Source organism: Mesocricetus auratus, unplaced genomic scaffold, assembly GCF_017639785.1.
Source record: "Mesocricetus auratus isolate SY011 unplaced genomic scaffold, BCM_Maur_2.0 Super-Scaffold_100007, whole genome shotgun sequence".
Classification (NCBI taxonomy): domain Eukaryota; kingdom Metazoa; phylum Chordata; class Mammalia; order Rodentia; family Cricetidae; genus Mesocricetus; species Mesocricetus auratus.
This window is the reverse complement of record NW_024429191.1, coordinates 45,026,159-45,047,628: the sequence shown is the minus strand read 5'-3', so window position 1 is coordinate 45,047,628 and position 21,470 is coordinate 45,026,159. Positions and strand designations below refer to the sequence as shown.

At 41.1% G+C, this 21,470-nt stretch overlaps 1 protein-coding gene across 7 annotated transcripts in view; it reads left to right on the top strand.

Moving 5' to 3' along the window:
• Positions 1-21,470, top strand: part of Dnah9 (dynein axonemal heavy chain 9) — a 337,403-nt gene that overhangs the window by 142,128 nt on the left and 173,805 nt on the right. For all 7 annotated transcript variants that reach the window (XR_005878261.1, XM_040748879.1, XM_040748878.1 and 4 more), the window contains 3 exons: positions 8,154-8,328; positions 13,078-13,251; positions 13,668-13,875. Coding sequence is in view for 6 of the 7 variants with exons in the window: in XM_040748879.1 (XP_040604813.1) it covers positions 8,154-8,328; positions 13,078-13,251; positions 13,668-13,875 (557 nt within the window). In the remaining variant the exon portion in view is untranslated. The remainder of the gene's footprint in view (positions 1-8,153; positions 8,329-13,077; positions 13,252-13,667; positions 13,876-21,470) is intronic.

Below are 21,470 nucleotides of genomic sequence, written 5' to 3'. Positions count from 1 at the left end.
ACTGGTGGCTAATAGTTGAAGCCCTACTGATGTTCTGTCCTGTTCTCAAAATGGGAGCTCTCTAGACACAGCATTTGGCAGAGGAGAACACACACTAGGATAGGCACATGATGCCTGCTATCAGTTCAGACATGGGTGGAGGTAAGGGAAGATGGGAAGAAGGTTTAAAGTACTTTTCATAAGAGCCACATGGTTATGTCTGAAGGATGCGATAGTCTGACAGGGGGCAATAGCTGCCAGCAGTTCAGGTTTGCAGAGCAGGAAGCTCTCCAGCTGGCCCAGGGGTAAAGAATACACTTTTCAAGCACATGAAATCTACTTCCTGTTCCTGACTGTATGTACTGATGTGGGATCACATGTGATATGTCACTTGAACTGTCCTGCCAAATCTGGATTCAGTGAGTTCATTTTGACTCAGACCCCCTGTGTTAGTCAGGCTTCCATGCCTGCAAGACAGAAACACCCTAAATAGTTAATTACTGAAAAAGAAGAAAGATTTGCCTTGGCTCTAGAGCTTCAGCTTTCGTCCATGATCAGTTGACCCTGTTTTGAGGGTGTCTGTAGGGACACATGGGAAGAGTGTGTGGCAAACCCAAACCATTTGTCTCAGATAGGGGAAGCAAAAGAACAAAGAAAAGAAATCATACTGCCATATCTTTACAAATTCACGTCAGTAACTTAAAGACCCTACTACACCCATCCTCTTAAAGACTCCACTTCCTCCCTCCAAATTGTACCAAAATGGAGACAAAACCACTAATACTGATGTTTGTAGACACTCAAGGTCCAAACTCTAGCACTACCTGTCACTTAAATAGAAGACTAATTATGCTTAACTAGGTGGACAGCTTTTAAAGCAAGAATAGTACATGGATCAATGAAAATGCTCCCATACTTAAAACCTGCTTCTCTCTCATTCATTCATAATTTGATGGTTGGTATATGTGTTTGTGTTCCATTTGATGGAAACTTGAGACCCATAACCATAATTTGGCCAAGAAAGGCCATCAGAGGTGATATTGATAAAAACACACCACTTAGTCACTGGCCTGTCAAGCACATTGTGATTCCAGTTGCTCACAGATAAAGAGGCAGTGGGGAAAGATAATTCCAACATCAACAAAGTCATAGGGAACCCAAACACTCTTACTCTATATTCCCTGCCCAGCCCCACTGTAAATAATAGATCTTTCCCCGTTAACAGTGTATTTTGTACAACTAGAAATGAAGCTGTAGTTTACTCATTGAGATAGTAGTATATTTTAGATATGTAACCAAACGCTGATTTTTATTTGGGATTCATAATTATTTTCCACCTCTGAAGCATTTGAAATCCTTCAGCCCCTGGTGATTCTTGGCCCTGTGTGTTTTGTAGCTGATAGATCTTGGAAACCAGCAGACTCTTGAGGTGGTAATACAGTGTCTCAAGTGAGCATCATATGCAGCTAGAATATCAAAGAAGAATGAGGTATTAGCAAGATGGGCTAGTGTTGTGTGACACAACTTTTTCCTGGGAAGATAACAATACATATGTCTACTAACCCCATGATAGACCACCAATGCCCAACCTATTGAACCAAGGAGTTTTATTGGGGTTACTTACATAGCAGAAATGACTCAAAGACAGCTGCATCACCAAAGCCCACCCCGGCACGGTGACAGCTCACAAAAGCTGGGGACCTTGAGGACACTGCTCAGCCTGCAGGCAGCTCAGCAGGTTGAGGAATGTCCCTTCCAAGTGACTTGGTTGATCTACACCTTTTCCTGGCAGCTCAGCTGGTTTCTGTTTCTTCCAGGCTGCTGGTCTGCTCTCAGAGTCTGCTTTGCAGCTTGGCTTGTCTGAGAGTGACTCTCAGCAGTCTTCCCTGTTTATGTACTCTCAGAATGGAGGGACCTAGTGAACCAAGTTACTTTCAGGGGCTTCCCGAAGGGATTCTGAGTAGTTTGTCTTCTATCTTAGAGAGTTTCCCTGCAGGATAGAGTTGTTGGTTGTTTTCTCTTTTCTCTTAGCTCTTTGGGAGTCTGTCACCCAGCTATCAAATAAAACACGGAGTATTCTTTTTTTTTTTCCAGTTTAAATTTAGATAAGAAACGAGGTTGCTTCACAAGTCAGTTCCAGGTCCCTCTCCCATTCACTCCCCTCCTCCCGTGCCCTCCCCCAACCCCCCCCCATTATCCCCTCATTCCCCCAGGGAGGGTGAGGCCCTCCATGCATTTCATATAGGGCAGGGCCTAGACCCTTCCCCAAGAGTTCAGGGTGAGAGTGCACCTCACATTGTTCTATGGGAGTCCAAAGTCCGTGTGTATACTTGGGATGGGTACTGATCTGCTGCCCAAGGCTCAATAGATTCCCTAGGCCTCCTCACTGACACCCAGATTCAGGGGGTCTTGATCAGTCCCATGCTGGATTCCCAGGCTGATGCCTGGGATTCAAGAGTTAACCTTTGTCTGGTCAGCTGTTTAAAGGGCTGAAAGAGAAATCAGAGAAACATCACCCTTTACAATTGCCACAAACAACATAAAATACCTTGGGGTAACGCTAACCAAACAAGTGAAAGACCTGTATCGTAAGAACTTTGAATCTTTAAAGAAAGAAATTAAAGAAGCCCTCAGAAAATGGAAAGATCTCCCATGCTCTTGGATAGGTAGGATCAATGTAGTAAAAATGGCAATCCTGCCAAAAGCAATCTACAGATTCAATGCAATCCCCATTAAAATCCCAGCACAATTCTTCACAGACCTTGAAAGAACAATAATCAATTATGTATGGAAAAACAAAAGACCCAGGATAGCCAAAACAACCCTGTTCAACAAGGCAACGTCCGGAGGCATCACCATCCCTGACCTCAAGCTCTATTACAGAGCTATAGTCCTGAAAACAGCTTGGTATTGGCACAAAAATAGACAGGTAGACCAATGGAATCGAATTGAAAACCTGGGTATTAACCCACACACGTACGAACATCTGATCTTTGACAAAGAAGCTAAAAATATACAATGGAATAAAGAAAGCATCTTCAACAAATGGTGCTGGCATAATTGGAGACTGGCATGTAGAAGAATACAGAGTATTCTTATTACATATAAATGTCCAGCTTTAGCTTGGATTGTTTCCTGCTAGCTTTTCTTAATTGGGTGTTTACCTTTCTCTATTTCTGTATATCTTTTCTTTCCTTCTTATTCCATGTCTGTCTGGGTGGCTGGATGGCTGACTGCTGGAGTCTTCCTCTCCTCCTTTTCTCATTTCTTGAGCTGTCTTGCTTCCCAATCCCTCCTGTTCTCCTTCTATTTATTCTCTCTGTCTGTCAGCCCCTCCTGTCCTTTCTCCTACCTTGCTATTGACTGTTCAGCTCTTTATTAAGCAAATCAGATGTTTTAGATAGACAAAGTAACACAGCTACACAGAATTAAACAAATTCATCATAAAAGAATGCAACACATGTTTAAATCATTAAACAAATGTTCCACAGCATAAACAAATATAACACATCTTAAAATAATATTCTACAACAGGATAGAATGTTTCACTCTCCAAGGAAATTGTTGTACAACAGCTGGTCCCTATTCTTTTTGTTTCTGCTGCGACCCTGGGTGACACTAACATATATTAGGATGTCTTTTGCTTTTGTTATATTGTGTATATTCATTGTCCATGCTACTGTGTCACATAAAGGCATTGTCATGCAATTACATCTGTTGTACCCTTAGTGGATCTCCTCTATACTCCTTCACCCCACGCCTATTAGTCCTCTTTGTTCTCCTGGCCAAGTTTCACCTCTACTTTCTCATCATGAATGCATGCATATTATGTGTTTTTTGTAAAATCTAGGAATTTCAAATAAGAAAAAATATAGTTGCTTTTCTGAGACTAGCTTCATTTGCTTAATATGATCATCTCTAATTACATTTATTTCCTTACAAAAAGCACAGCTTCGTTCTTCTTTATGACAGAAGAAAACTTCTGTTATGTATCTATACCACATTTTCCCATCCATTCTTCTGTTGCCGAATACCCAGGTTGCATCTATAACTCAGCTATTGTGGATAGTGCTTGAACTCAGTGATATGTTGACTTGGAAACCTTCCAGTAAGTACCTAAGAGTAGCATAGTCTGGTCATATGGTAGGTGTATTATTAGTGTTTTTAGAAACTCACAAGGTGATTTCCATAGTAGCTGAACAGATTTCATTCCTACCAGCAGTGTATATAAGTGATCTCTCTTGATCATATCTTTACCAGAAGTTGTTTCCTCTATGACTGACATTCTGATTGAAGTAAGATAGACTCTCAGAGTTGTTTTGATTTGCATTTCCCTGGTGGCAAATGAGGATGAACATTTTGGATGAACATTTTTTTCACATGTGTACTGACCATTGTATTTCCTCTTTTTAGAACTGTCCATTTCATTGGCACTTTTTTTTCATTGAGTTGTTTGAGTTTGTTTGTTTAGTTTTTTGAGTTCTTTATATATTCTAGATAGTTACCCTCTATCAGGTATGTAACTAGAAAAGTTTTCTCTCTCCCCATTGCCTGTCTTTTCACTGGGTTGTTTCCTGTTCTTCATAGAAACTTTATAATTTCATGAGGATCTACTTATCAACCATTGACATTATTTTCTGACCAACTGTAGTCCTATTCACAAAATTCCTTACCTATGCTTGTGTCTCGAAATATTACCCTACTTTTTTCTTTAGCAGTTTCAAAGCTTCAGGTCTTACACAAGGTCATTGATCATTTGAAGTTAGTTGTTTTGTTTATTAACAAAATTGGGATCTAGCTTCATTCTTCCACAAGGAAAGCTTCCTTTTCTCAACATTTCTTGAAGGAGTTGTATTTCCTCCAGTGTGTAATTTTAGTAATGTTGTGAAAAACTACCCATCTGTAGCTGTGTAGGTTGATATAGAGATTTTCTATTATATCCTATTGATCCATATACCTGCTTTTGTGTCCATACCCTGCTGTTTTTGTCACTATGGTTTTGTACTATAATTTGAGATCAAGTGACATGATGTCTCCAGCTGTGTTATTTCTGCTTAAGATTGCGTTGGATATCCATGGTATTGTGTGTTTTGATGTGAACTTAATTTTCTTCGAGTTCTGTGTGGATGTCATTGGGAATTTTATGGATACTGCACTGAATATACAGATTACTTTTGTAACACTTTCACAATATTAATTCTTTTCATCCACGAGCATGGACAGTCTTTAGAGGCTCTAAGTTCTTGTTCAAAGTTTTTCCTAGATATTTATGTTTTCATTATAGATCCCTTTTCCTTCTTTGGTTAGGTTATGCTAAGGTTTATTGTTGAAGCAATTGTGAATGTATTTGTTTACCTCTTTTCTTTCTTAGCATGTTGTTGATTGGTATTTAGGAAGGACACTGATTTTAATATTCTCTCTACTTTTGAGAATTTTATAAATTATACTTCAATCATATTAATTCCTCCCTCCCCAAACTCCACCCATACCCATGTAACATCTACCTCCCTACCCAGCCTCCCTTCCCACCCAACTTCTTGTTCCCTCTATTTCAAAAAATATCAAGTCCAGTTTGTGTTGCCCAAATACTCTTGAGTGTGAGGCCTGCTCTGGAGAGTCTTTGCCCTACCATGAGTCATGTGCTAAAAAGAAACCAACTCTCCCTCTCCCAGAGGCTATCAAATATCAATAGCTCCTCATATAGGGGTAGAACCTTGTGCCTGCCACTTTTCCTCCATGCTGGAATTTCGTCTGGTCTGAGCTTGCACTAGTCTTGTGCATGTGGTCACAATTATTTTTAATTAATGCATTTAACTAACTGCCCTGTGTATGTAGAAAACACTGTTTTCTTATAGCCATCCACTAGCTTAGCTCTTACAATCTTTCTACCTGCTCTTTTACCATGATCCCTTAGTCTTTCAGGAAAAGAATAGACTTCCTGTTTGGGTCTTAACACTCCACAGCCTCTTCTCATACACTGAACAGCAGAGTCTCTGTGTTAATCACTATCTACTGCAAGAAACTTCTCTGGTGAGGATTGAGAGATACACTAATCTGCGGATAAAGTCATGAGAGTTGTTTGAATACTGTGTCCATTTAGCAAAACATTAGTAGGTTCCCAATCCCAAGGCCTATAACCCATCTAGCCACAGGTTCTTGGTCGCACTATGATGCTGGCTTTATACGTTAATTTTTATGAAAATATTAATCATTTCTAGGTGTTTTAGGGAGTTTTAATATCACCTAAAAATGAAGAAACTTGAATTTCTTTTCCTAATCATAGCCCTTTCATTTACTTCTGTGAATTAAATTTACAAAATTCTGTAAGTTTCTGTTATTGCTGAAGCTAAAACTTCAAGCACTATACAGGGCAAGAGTAGAAAGAGTGAACACAACATCTCTGTCTTAATCCTGACTTAAGAGGAAATGCTTTAAGGTTTTAAGGTTCACCCATTTATTATGATGTTGGCTATAAGTATGTAATATACAGATGTTATTATTTAGAAACATGTTCCCTCTGATGTCAGTTTTTTTCAGAGCCTTTTTAATTATAAAGATATGTTGGATTTTGTCGAAAGCTTTTTCTAAATCTTCTGGCATGATTGCATGCAAAGTTGGCATTGGACATAAAGCAAAAGAGGAATCGGCGTGGGGATAGTGCTTGAATCCAATATGTTACACTTTGTGGGTTCTGATCTTGAGTCCTTCAGCATTCCTTCTCAGGCTCCCAGATGCCTGACATACCCCTGAGTGGTTCTTTACAGGGTCAGACCACAGGTGCTGGTCATACATTCCTTCATCCACTCGTGTGCTACTGCTCATCCAAAATCCTGCAAGGTGATCCCATTGCCTGCAAACAACCCCGCATGCACACTGGATTTCAGAAAACCCTTTCCTCTCCCTTCCTTTGACAAACTGGAGCTCAGATACCAGAGCTAGAAACTGCTCTACACTCTGCTCTTAGGTCCACAAGCCCCTTGGGTTTCCCAGGCACCAGGCTTCCCAACTCAGAGAAATCCAACTGAAGCCTGTTCCCTGCTTTTTTCCCTCAAGACAAATCCTCAGTTTCCTGTGGAAGACAGGGTGTTTGTTGCACACCAAAGGTCTCACTGCAGTCCCTCTTTGATCCACAGTACCACTAAGAAGTGGAGAGGTCAGAGCTGCAAGCTGGTCCTGCATGGGTTGTTTGGACCCTCATTTTCAGTGGAAGGACAGCTGGCATCAATTATTTTGGTGCCTCATCCAATATGGAGCTGGAGATAATTCCACTTTATCATTCTGTCACAAGTGGATATTGAACAAATGATGGATGGCTCATTAGGACGTGACTTCCTTGTTACTCATGGAAGTAATGTCTACCATTAGACCACACACTAATGGTGTTGTAAGAACTACAGACAGATTAGAAGCAGCTGCAAACAAAACAAACAAACATTGGAGAAAGTGGATTCAGTAACCCAAGGGAGGTAAATGACTTTTAAGGTGGCCATTGATAGTGCTGTTTATCTGATAACACTGGATGACAGAGACTCTTCCTCCCACAGCCTAGGAAGACAGCATTCCATGGCAGGATTGATGAGGACTGGGTGTATGGTTATATGATGTATTCTGTCCATATAGAAAGAGGTATAAAAGTTGGGGGGGAGTATGTGACTGTATGAGCATGTGTGCATGCATGTGTGAATGTGTACATGCACATGTGGTGCTTGAAATTGACCCATGATATGTGTACACCAGGCAGGTGCTCTGCCAATTAGTTACATCCCCAGCATTTAGCTTTTCTTTGGGCTTTGAAGAAATTGCAAGATGGGTAAAAACAAGAAAACCAGCTCATTTTGTCCTGCCTCCTGCATTCCCCAAATACCTCAATGCAAATAGAGGAGAAGAAAGGAAAAAGCTATTCAGAGGACAGATCAGATAAGGAACCTTCTCTCAAAAGAATGCTCCCATTTTTTAAAGGAAACTGACCCAAGAGAGGCTATAGATAGTGAAGGCCTATGTAACACCATGGTCTTCTGTGCTCCCAACGAGCATGACAAATGATGACCTCCCTGAAACCAATGGGCTTCCTTGGCTAGGCAGTTGACCACAAGAATAAAATACTAATGGATTCTCTCTCTCTCTCTCTCTCTCTCTCTCTCTCTCTCTCTCTCTCTCTCTCTCTCTCTCTCCAGATTTAAGAAGATGATCCCAGTCCCAGAGCAGAGCATGGTCCAGATGCTATGCTACCTCCTTGAGTGCCTCCTGACCAAGGAGGATATCCCTGCAGACTGCCCCAAGGAAATGTACGAACTCTATTTTGTGTTCGCTGCCATCTGGGCTTTTGGCGGTGCCATGGTCCAAGATCAGGTAAGGTGACATGCTGAGATCAACACCATGTTGAAGTATACAGTCACAAAAATTGGTACTTCCATAGACTCAGAAGGTAGGCTCTTAAACATTGCCATCAGTGTAGTCTCCACATGCACTGCTCCACTAGAGGCATGGACCCCTGCCCTACTCCCTGAGACAGAGGAGGTTGTGGTGTATGGAGTTGTTGCTTTCTGAGCTACAGAGTGCGCCTTTGCTTCCATGGAATGCTGTTCAGTGTTGGAGTTTAGACAACTGATGGTTTATGCAGATGATACTTTGCCAAATGATGTGTGTTTGATAGATAGGGGTGAGAGGCTGCTCTACTGTAGAAACCTAACTGAGTGGAGTGTTTTCAGCTTTCTAGGGATCTTCAGAAACATATGCTACTTACTCTGTAGTAAGACAGAGTTCACCACGGTGCCTCCATATCTTTGAGACACAGAGAAAGTCAAATGTTAACTGTGAGTGGCAAATCAAATAGTGATTATCACCAGGTGTTGGCCCCTGTAGCCTCATGCTGTTCAAGAATAGAGACATTGACTCAGAATATCTTGATATTGGAGTTCCTAACCCTTCCTAGATTCACAGCCCCTTTCTCTATTTTAGTGTATTTTATCTAGACATAATATATTTGAGATTAAACAAACCAGTATTTCAGTTATAACTGAGTCTATCTATCATACAATGTTAGAAAGACATCAAGAACATGGACTACATGAGCAAATGCTTAAATACACATTCAAGTGTTTTTAATTATAGGCACAATACTGTATAGATTTGTTTGTCTTAGACTTATTCGCCTGGTATGAATGAAACATTTGACCAAGACTTACTACTTTCTGCTTCCCACAGTCTCCAGCTATTATTATTCCATCCTCTGCTTCTGTGAGTTTGACTATTATACATTCATTATGCATGTAGAATTAATCCCTCCATGCCTGGCTTATTTCACTTAATACCTCCCTGTTAACATCATATTTTCATAAAGAGATTGTACGTTTGGTATTCTTATCCCAAAATGCAACAATATTCATAGAAAATGGAGGAGTGCAAGGAAATTAGGATGGATTGGGTAGGTTTACTCATTGATTGTGGCAATGACGTCACAAGTGTGTACCTAGCTCCAAACACACTATATTGTATACATTGAATGGGTGCAGCTTTATCTATCAATAAAATGGTTCAAAAATCAACCACTTAGAAAAGAAAGAAGAAGGAAGGAAAGTGAGAAAGGAAAAGAGAAAACATTGACAGGATTTGAATTGTAGCTGTCAATATCACCTGGGAGACTGTGAGTGAGAAATTCAACCTATGTCTTTCTTACTCTCCCTGTGTACACAGAGGATACTGACAGCTCCTGGCTTGTTGATGAGGATATTGTTCTTGTCACCCAATGTAGATATGTGTAAGGTACTAGGGATAATGCTGGTATACATATGCATTTGTTGGCAATATTCTCCTTACTGAAATACTCAGCTATACAGAAATATCTGGTGCTGTCTCACAACAGGAGGACAGACAAGCTGTGGTTGCTATAGAGTTATGATTTATTCCTTCTGGTCTGAGTTGATTGTGAGATTAGTGCCCCCCCTCTCCGTCTCTGTCTCTATCTTTGTATCTGTCTCTGTCTCTGTCTCTCTCTCCCTCTCTCTCTCTCTCTCTCTCTCTCTCTCTCTCTCTCTCTGTGTGTGTGTGTGTGTGTGTGTGTTTACATACACATACGTGCACATGCATGTGGAGGTCAGAGTGTGCTCAACTTTTACATAGGTGTGTGAGTGTGAACTAGGACCTTCAAGCTTGTGTGGCAAGTACTTGATCAACTAACCCATCTTCTAAGCCATCTAGAGCTTTTTCCAAGAATACTGAAGTTTCGGCCTTGCAGGAATGAACCACATTTGAAGAATCTGAGAAGGTGGGGAGTGAGTGACACAGGGCGGGGGCAGGGGCGTGGATAAACACTGTTCCTTCACAGGTTGCACAAGCCCTTATTGCAGGTTGCTCAGAAAACGCAGGGCAGCTCTCACAGACTCCGCATTCCCTGATCCCAACCCAGACTTGGAGTCCTTGAAGGTAGGAAAGGAAAGATGTGGAGGCTTAGGTGTCTGACATCTGGAAAGTTCTGTGCCTGCTCTGTAGTCTGCAGGAGCTGCTCTTTGGACCGCTGTTCGGATGGCTTTTGCACTGCTTTACAGTTCCCCTCAGAGGTAGAATGTGCAGGATGGATGACACTAGGCTGGAAAGCATAAAAATCCCCCAATAATGTAGAAGCTTTATGCTTTCTGTCAAATACAGTCTCTGGCCTTCCAGCTTCTAGCAACTCCTGAGCTCCTCACCCACATTAGCAGTGGGGTGTCAGGATGAAGACACCTGATCAATTTTCCAATCTGCATAGTGATATTTCAATCCATTCCACTCTTTCTAAAAACCTGGAAGGAAACACCCTTCCTAAGTGTCTTAAGCTCTTGGAACTATGGGCAGCCCTGCCGGTTTATGGGGGAGAGACACAGGAGAAAGCTTTTAGCAGCAGGTAGTGCCTGGAATCCCACACAACCTACTTTAAAGCCAAACAGCAAAGAGAGTGCTGTAAATTAGAGAGTCGGAATTTGGCCAGATATTTGCATCAGTACCACCAATGGCGCCTCACTTAAGAACCTGTCAATAAGACCACACACTAAACAAAAATGGAGCCTATGCCTGTGTGGAAGGTCCAATTAAAAAAATGTCCCAGTGAATACTTTTCAACAATCACAGAAAGTGATCTCCCACAGAGACATGGTAGAGAGAGCACAAGACCGGGGTGGGGACTTACAGGGATCATTCTAACCAGACAGGATAATTCAGAGCATTGGGAAGACTGAATGTGGTGAAGTCAGACGTCAAACTCTATAATAGGATGCCAGTAACATTTTGATGTCATCTGGGTTAAAGGGCATGGCTATAACTAAATTTAAAGCCATGGAGAACTGGATTTCATTAAAAAATATATTGCTGCAAAAAGCCCAACAGAGCTGAATACAGAAAAGGACAGACCAATGGCTCAGTCAGCAGGGGTTGCCTTGTCTCCAATCAGAGTGGAAGCTGAGATTAAGTGCCAGATTAAAGGATGGTAGGGGGACAAATTAGTGTGACCCAGTCTGCCCCAGAACAAACCAGGTGGATCAGGGATTAATTGGGGTGAGATGAAAAGATGCGCAGACATGTTCTTTCTAAAGGTGTCCTCAACTTGAGGTCTCCCTAGAAACCAAAAGGGTCTCCAAAGACTTCATCCATGAGTTAAAATGGGCATTTTCTCTGGGGCTACAATTAGAGAGAAAAAGACAGCATTCCTTTAATCCGACTTAAATCAGAACTACCCAGAAGCCTGTCCATATTTTTGGCCTCTTCCCATTCTTTTTTCTTGTTCTTGTTTTGGTTTTTCTATGTTGGTTTGCTGTTGGTATTCTTACTGTTTTTGAGACAGGCTCCACTACATAACCTAGACTAGCTCTAAACTCTTGGCCCACCTGTTTCAGCTTCTAAATTACTAGTATTATGTGTGTGTGCCACCAGATCAACCTTCATCCTAATTTTGAAACAAAAGAATCCTATCCTATTAACTTAGAAGATTGTAAGATGACAAGTATCTTATTTCCTTCAGGATCCATCACTCATCTAGTCTTGGAATGCTGTTTCTGCCCTGCTCTCCCTGGACGTTTCCTACAATGGCCAGTCTGTTCCCTATGATATTGAACACAATGAAGTACATTGGGCATTCAACTCTACCCATAAGGGATTTGTGCTTTACATTAAGGCATATAAATTATACTCATAGCCTATTATTTCTGTCAGGAACAAGGCCAAAAGACTTTGTCTTCTCTGCTGTTTCTAGATACTATACTAGATCTTGAAGGAAGCTTAGATAACTTTTCGAGAACCTAAGGATGCAGGATGTGACTAGCCTCTGTGGCTCTTCTTGCTCAACTTCACTGTGTCCCTTGCTGTCAGCCTTCATTTATGTCATGAAATTTCTCAGTCTCAGATGTCTAGGAGGGTAGGATACACAGGAGGTCTTGGCTCACACTTGCACTCTGGTGGTCAAGGACCCTGCTTTCTCCCTCACTCAACCCTCTTGACTTTTGGGCAACTGTGATGTAGCTGTGGCAATGTTGTAGCCACATTGTCAAGCCAGGATGCTGCATGTGGTTATCTTACTCCAGTTTCTTCGTAGCACATACTAGGACATTTATAAAGAATAGAAATTGGTTTAGCTCTTGGTTCTTTCTAGAGGCTAGACTTCTAGGAGTCTGACACTGCACCTGCTTTCCCAATGCATCACAACAAGGAAGAAGGCATTCATGGGTGACAGAGAAAATGTGCTAGCTTGAATCTCTCTTCTTTGAAATCCATCATGGAGGCTCTGACTTGTGAACTCATCCTATCCTAATTCCCCTTTCAATGAAGGCAGCACCTCCAGGTACCCTTACATGTGACTTTGGACATTAGTTTTCTAGCATATGAATGCTCAGACATATCTAAGCGCTAGAAACTGCCAGAGGGCAACATCTGTCCTGGGGCATCCCCTACCTTTTGGTCCTTGTGGCTGATGCTCCAGGAGCTCTGTCGTTCCTGGGAGCTGTTTCATCATAGAAATGTATATAGGTGGGAGCTCTTTGTGCCCCTGTTCCAACCTCTGTCAGTTCCAGGATTATCTGCCTGAGATCTTTGGGCTCTGGAGGATCTGTGGCCTCACCAGTATTGTCTTTGCAGCTTGTAGACTACCGGGCAGAGTTCAGCAAATGGTGGCTGACTGAGTTCAAGACAGTCAAGTTTCCTTCCCAGGGAACTGTCTTTGACTACTACATAGACCCAGAGACCAAGAAATTTGAGCCCTGGGACAAGCTCATCCCCCAGTTTGAATTTGACCCTGAGATGCCTTTGCAGGTAAGCGAGACTGAACAACTAGTAGCATGGTACCCACGAGGGTACTCAGAAGTCAGCCCTGTTGGTATCGAGTATTTGACCTTGTGCAAACCAGTTGGTCCCTAGATGCATTCTTTTTCAAATACCAGACAAGAAAGGAAGCAAATAGAGGACCCAGTCAGCATCATTAGGGACAGAGGACAGGAGCGGTAAGGCCAGAAGACCTTGAAGTCCCTTTGGAGATGCCTCAGGGAGACAGATGACAGTAATGGGTCTCTGCTGAACTTCAGGGTTCAGTGTCAGTGAGTTTACAAGATGGATAAACAGTAGAAGTTAGGAAGAATACTCAGGCCTATCCTGACTAGGCAAGCTTCCCTATGACAAGGTCTCCTCTTCTGGAATGCCCAGAACATGATGTCTATCACATTCTGCTCCAGGCTTGTCTGGTACACACAAGTGAGACCATCCGTGTGTGTTACTTCATGGAGCGGCTTATGGAGCGGCGGCGGCCTGTTATGTTGGTTGGTTCTGCTGGCTCAGGCAAGTCCGTGCTGGTGGGAGCAAAACTGGCCAGCCTCGACCCTGAGAAATACATGGTGAAAAATGTGCCCTTCAACTACTATACTACATCAGCAATGCTGCAGGGTAAGCAGTTCCAGGGTGCTGGGGTGTGAGCAGCTAAAGGCTAACAGGGTTTCTATGCTTTCTTGGCTGGGCCCTCGTCACCCACAGTATTGCTTCCTCCCTTACACCAAGCACCTCTGTCCCATGTCCCCAGCACCCCTTAACACTGCCTCCTTCCATGTTGCTTCCTATACCCTGTGGCCTATTAAATCCCATCAGAGTAGTGCCATAGCTTTACAGACCGTCCAGCACCACATGGAGGTCTTGGCTTGTAGGCTCAGGTGCTAGAAGCATCTACAAATATCTACAGACAAAGCTTCATCCATCCTCAAATGTGGTAGATGGGATCAGAGGCTCAGGTTAGGATTGCTCGCTAAGGTCACACCAAGCAAAGCCTCATGATGCATCTGTCTTCTGAATTCTCCTGGGGTCAGTAGTGGATGTTCAGTCAGTGGCTACCAGTGGAGGTGGGCTCAATGTGGACCTTCCCCTGTGCTAGTCACTTCTTATTGGTCCTGTCTTACATGAGGGTCTCAATTTATGAAGGAACGTTCATCACATTAAAGAAAAACATTTCTAAGTTGAATGGAGGTGTATGCTTGTAACCTTCATACCTGGAGGCAGAGACAGGAAGGGCAACCTAAGTCCATCACCAGTGTGGACCACATCCTGAGTTCCATAGTAGCCTGAGCTACAGAGGGCCCCTGTCTCAGAAAATAAAGCAAAAAACAACAAGCCTTCGTTTGAAGATCCATCCAAGATGATGTTTCAGCAAAATGAAGGTAGAAGCAGGTTTGTGGAGCAGCCTCATCCCTGCTCTGCCAATTGTTGCTGTTAGAGCTGTGGGGAGCTTGTACACACACACACACACACACACACACACACACACACACACGTGCGCGCATGCATGCACACACATGAATGCACACTTGCACTCACACATGCTTTTATGCACACATACACACACCAATATACACACACTGGAAAAGCTACAAATTTATATATTTAGATAAAAGATGTTTGTATATTTGACAATGAATGATATTCTGACCTAAGTCATCATCATTTTTTTGTCAACTTTAACTATTTTTGTGTGGTAAGCCCATGCCTGTGATGTGAATATCCCCACCACAACCTACTGTAAGATACTAATACAATGTCATACAGCATGGAGTCACTGAGAAAGAGATGTCCCCAGCATGCCCACTGCCCCATAGCCCCTCAGATCTGAACAGAGAAAAGAACCTCCAAGGCATAACTAATGGCAAAATGCAGCAAATTCATTAGGCTATGGTGTGTTTTATGTTTTTATCCCATTATTATTATTATTATTGTTACTTTTAAGTTCATTCTTTTTAAATAATAGTCTCATTGAATAAGCAGTCAAGTGCTGAAGAAAGGGTTCTGCCAACAATTAGAAAGGGAGAAAGATAGACACCTAGTGTCAAAGAGGAAGTGAAGCACTGAATGGCACCATTGAACTCAAGAGACAACCAACCTGGGACTCACTCACAAGAGGCAAACTAGTACAGTTGCTATGCAAACCCCTTAGTCTGACAACCCAGTGTTTCAACCACTGCTAGACTGTAAGGCACTGTGGATTAGAAAGACTGAAAGCTTGGTTCTACAAGGCAGGCAGCATGTTGGCAGAAACAATGAATGTTTACAGTGGATGTCCAATGGCAGGAGATGGGATGCAGGCTAGTTACTCAATGTGGTGGAGTAATTTTCAGAATTAAAGACAGAAAATCTTCACAAGGGTGAAATTGGATTATCTCCATAGCATTATCAAGGGACAAAAAGGGATATACAAGGCAGTGTGTGTAGCACTCTCTACATGATGGTTTAAAAGAAATACACACACATACACACACACACACACACACAGAGAGAGAGAGAGAGAGAGAGAGGATAAGAGTAAAAAATAAATCTTTAAAAATAAATAGAAAAATGTACTACAGGATGCTTTTAATTTGCAAAAGCTTATAACACAATGACTACACACCGTGGCATATACGTATCTCCAGAAGGACATATATGAAACTGGTAATAGTAGTTGTCCTTGACATGAGGAAGCTAACACTGAGAGCATGATGGATAATTAATAGAGTATGATTCTTAAATTAAGTATTTCAAAAGTGCAGAGAAATCTATACTGTGACTTAACAGATGCCCATGTAAAGGCACCCAGATTCAGCAGATGTTCACACACCTGCCTTCCCTATCCTCCTTCCCACTCCTTATTAATGTGAGTACCACACCTTGTATGCATCATTATACAAACTCTTGATACCCACCTGTAGTCATAAAACATACAGTACTCTTATATACATTTAAATGTTAAGCATATATCATACTGTTCTCTTTGGCAACTTACTTTTTATCAGTGTTTTGATACATGCAGATCTATTTCATTTATTTTCACTCCTACATAGAATTCTATAAGAGAAATCGAGTCTCTTATATACATCATCCTACTGAAAGGCAGCATAATTTCCTTTTTAAGTTTCTTTTACTTCTTTGAGAATCATACACAGTATGTTTTTGCCATAGTCACACCCTACCCAGCTGGATCTATCCCCTTCCCTACCTAACCAATTTTGTGGGGTTTTTTTTCATTTTTTTTAGCCCCTGTCTGACTTGTGCTGCCCATATATCCGACATGTAGTCTTCCACTGGGACATGGTCAGCTTATCTGGGACCATAATCTTAAGAAAAGTTGATTCCGTTTCTCCCAGAAATTATCAGTTGCCAGTAGCTCCTTATCTGTGGGTTGGGTGTGGCTTTGTGCCTACCACCCCTTATCCATTTTGCCATTCGGTCTGGACTGAACTCACAGAGACTTGTGCATGCTCTCACAACTTCCTTGCCCTGATGGGTCAGAAGACATTGTATCTTTGTAGTCATCCACTGTCTTAGGCTCTTTCCACTTCTCCACATGATTCCTGAGCCTTGGGAAAAGAGAGTCAGTGGCAGAAGTCCCATTTAGGGCTAAGCATTCCTCATTCTCTTACTCTCTGCACCTTCACTAGTTGATGGTCTCAGTGTTAAATGCCTTCTATTGGTAATACAAACTTCTCTGACAAGGATTGAGAGATACATTTACCTGTGAATATAGCAATAATCATTAGCAGTAAGTTAAATACTATTTCCTTTTAGAAGAATAATAGTAGTAAATCCTCCCAGGGCCTATGAACTATCTAACCATAGGTTCTTGGCTTGAAAAATGGTTCTGGGTATGTGTTTCATCTTGTGGAGCAGACTTAATTCCAATCAAATTATGATTGGTTACTCCCATGATGTTCATAGCACTAGTACAAACATGGGTGTGTCTTACCAAGCCAGTTATTACTGTAGCTCCTAGGGTTCACATGGGGTAAAGACTGATGATTACTTTTCTTCTTCCGTAGCATGCATGGAACCTTCCAGAACTTTGAAAGTTAGAGCAAGTAGGGATAATGCTTGCATATCAATACCAGCTTGATTGATATGGTATTGATATACTCTATGACTCAAGTGTGTGATATTATCAGCAAGAGGGTCTCACCATCAAATCTCAAAGGGTAGTTAAGATCATTAGCAATAACCTGTAATGTTTGGAGGTCAATGGGCTTCACTGGCCAACAACTCCAAAAGAGGTATCCCATTCCTTTGTTAGCCTGTGGTGTCAACTAGGGGCCCTATAGCACAATTAGGGTAGCTCCTAATTTTAACTACTTATATCTATCATGTATAAGCATATATCTACATACTAGGAAGCTTCTAGTGTAATACAATTTTTGAAAAGATCTTTAGCATTAATTATTACTCCCCATATTCCTTTATCTACCCTGCCCTCTCATCTCCTACCCCAGTTTAATCCTCCTGTTATATTATTACCCTTTTGCTCTATACTACTGACCCCTACCTCTTACTAATTTCCTGATATCTGTATTTCTAATGAAATACACATATACCTGAAGGTTCAAAGATATCATTCACAAATGATAAAAAACATGCAATGTTTATTTTTTCTGGAACAGGTCACCTCACACAGAATGGTCATTTCCAGCTCCATCCATTTGCCTGAGAATTACATAATTTTGTTTTTCTTAAAAGCTAAATACTATTCCATTGTATAAATGTATGCATCCTGTTTGCACTACCCACTCATCAATTGATGGACTTCTAGGCTGTTCCTTTATACAGTGGCAATGAACACAGATGAGCAAGTGTCTCTGTAGTAGGATACAGCTCTTTGATATATGTCCCAGAGTAGTGTAGCTGGAAAGTGCAGACCCGTTTCTAATTTTTGAGTAATCTCCACTCTGATTTCCATAGTGTCTATACCAGATTCTACTCCCAACCAGCAATGAATAAATGTTCCTATTTCCCTTCATCCATGACAGCATTTGCAATCATCTGTGAGTTGTTTTTGTTTATTTTCTTTGTCTTGTTTTTTTGTGTGTGTATCTCAGCCATTCTGACTGGGGTAAGATGAAATTTCAAAGTAGTTTTAATTTATATTTCCTTGATGGCTAAAGATGTTAAACATTAAAAATTAACCATTTGTGATTCATCTTTTAAGGACCCATTTAATTTCATGCTTATTTTTTTTAATTGTGTTGTTTGGTTTCTTGAGTTTTGGTTTATTTGAGTTCTTTGTATATTCAAGATAATAACCCTCTGTGTATGTCAGATGTATCTGATAAAGAACTTTTCCCATTTTACTGGCTCCATTTTATGAAAGGTTATGAGTTAGAAGAAATATAATACATACATATTAAAGTGTAAACTTGGTAGGTTTTTGAATATTTACACACCCATGAAATTGTTGTCATTGTTGAAATACTGAACACACCTCCTCCAGGTTTCCTCATGTCCTTTGATAATTCTTCACTGCTATTCTTCCACCCTGCCCTATGCCAGCCATCCACCCATCCTCCTTCACAGCCAAGGAGTTTGCATCCTCCATTATTTTATATACTAAAATAGTATACTTATTCTCTTTTTGTTTGCCTCCTCACTCAGCTGCATTTTAAATTAACCTATGTTGTTCAGTGTCAACAGTTCATTTTCGAATAGTAAGATAAAATTTGTAAAACAACTCCAGATGATTCCCAACACGCAAGTGCTTAGTAGGGTGAATCTATTATTATATTAACAAAAATGCTTCTCCAAGTTGAGACTGTATGATATACCATTTTTCCTAAATCACAGCTGCCAGAGTCAAAAGACTATAAACTTTAACAAAGAAGCTGAACAAAAATTATTCTGAAGAAAAAGAAGCTAATATTATTAGAAGAAATGCTCTTTCTTTGAAATAAGAAATAACCCCACTCCACAGACCAATCCCAGGGAATCTGGGTGAGGGCCATTTTTGTGACTCACAAATTGTTTTAGGCCAGTGGGTGCTTTTTTCTTCCCACCAGAACTTCTTGTATAAAGGAGGCACCTGCCTCTCTTCTCTCTCAAAGCATCCAGTTCTGGAGTCTCCACTGAGTCCTCTTTGAAATGACTGAAATGCAAATGAGGAATGTGCTTTGGGTGTTCCCACAGCTCACATAGCTGTACAGACAGCACAAATTCAATGTTAATATAGTCAGCCTGTGCTAAGAGCTTCATCCCAACCCCTTTAGTTCATGTAATCTCCCAGCCATTCTGTGGTGCCTCATTGGTAATGCTTTGGATTATAAGTAGCAGAAAACTCTAAGGATGGTGGCATATAAATCACACACACACACACACACACACACACACATGCACACACGCGTGTACACATAAATGCATGTATGAATGCACAAACATATACACAAAGAAATCCAAAGGTAAATAGTTACAAACTATAGAACAGTTGTTTAATGATACCAGTGTTAAAATACTTGTTATCCCCTTAACTTATACTTCAAGATGACAGAATGTCTTCTGCTTCATTTATTGTATTTTCATTATAAATAAGGAAAGGAGGGTGTTATGTACATGGTGGTACATACCCATAATCCTAGCTCTGGCATGCTGCAGCAGGTGAATTGAAAGTTGGAGGACAACCTGGGATATATGGGGAAACCAGATATAGATGAATAGATGTGTGTGGATGGATGGATGGATGGATGCATGCATGCATGCACGGATGGATGGATGGCTGGATGCATGGATGCATGAATGTATGGATAAATGCACAGGTGGATGCACCAGTGTATGAATGTAATGGTGGAGCAATCAGGAACCTCCTAGGTTTGTACTTGTATCTCATTGTTCACAGTTATGGCCATCCAGGCTGGAAAGCATTAAAAGAGAATGAAGTTGTGAAGGTGGGAACCATGATGATAACAGCTCTGACCATGACTTACTTTTTCATAAGATGAGCACACAAGGCTTACTATTTTAAATGTGTCTTCCTTCAAAGTCACACTCTGAGTTAACAGCAAAGTTGTCTGATTTTATCAAACTATATGGACATTCTATCCTGGTACTCTATAAGGCATGCATCTTAATTTGCACAGTAGAATGCCATCTTTGCTCTATGACCTGTGGAGTGTGCTAGTATCTGTCTCTTGGACAGTGACTATAACAGGACCTTCCTTCATCATGAAAATCTCATCTTCTAACAAGCCATTCTCTGTTCCATGCACAACAAGGTTGGCAGGGTTTCAGCTCAAGCTGAGGCCTCTGTTCTCCATCCAACCAGATTCTCCACACATGTGGCTGTTTGGCTTTACTTCCCTTTGCTAGACAGCAACCTAATGGTTCATCCTTGGATTCTGCTGAGAGTCACTATTATGAAAGCTCATTTCAGCTTTATGTGGTAATATGTTGTTTGTAATTTACTAAAGCCACTGAAGATCAGAGAAGCAAAGCAACCAAGCTAGGAGCTCTTACCTCTCTCTACCTAGCTGAAATGGCAGTCCTTTCTCCATGAATCCTAACTGGCAAAAGCTCTCAGTTCCAGTCTTCTCCTGCCTTTTATTCCTTTTCATGTCCAACCATATTACTCCTGTCACCACTTCCCTAGTGATGGGATTAAAGGTGTGTGATCCCAGGTGCTGAGATCACCTTTGTGTGAGCTGTTTCTTTTGGGACTGGATCAATTTCATGTAGCCTTAAGATAACAAATATTTGTCTATCTCTTAATCCTGAGTCCTGGGATTAAAGGTGTGTACCAGCACTGTCTAGCTCTATGGCTAACTAGTATGGCTGTTTTGCTATTTTGATTTCCAGCTGCTTTAATAAATCATAAATAATATATCACCACAGCTTTATTTGAATATCTTCTCTGTTGAAGACCACTTTATATCCTGTCTCTCTTTTATGAATAACCATAACCTATACCTCCCAGATTGTCACCTGGAACAAGTTTTCGTTTAGAACAGGTGGAATTATATCACTTGTCTGATAAATTATGGCTACTAGGATTATTCATAGATTTAGCTCTGAGCTTTCTAACACGCAGTTCATAAAGGCAAATGTGAGATAGCTTTTATGGAGTATGGTAACTGTATCATCTTAGATTACTGGTACAAGCAAATAAGTTGCCTCTCTTTCCAAATCGTTTTGGGGTCTATTTGGGTCTTTGATTTAGTAGATCTTTTTCTGTCTTTCCTCTCTTTGCTCTCTTCTCATTCTTATAGAAAATGTGA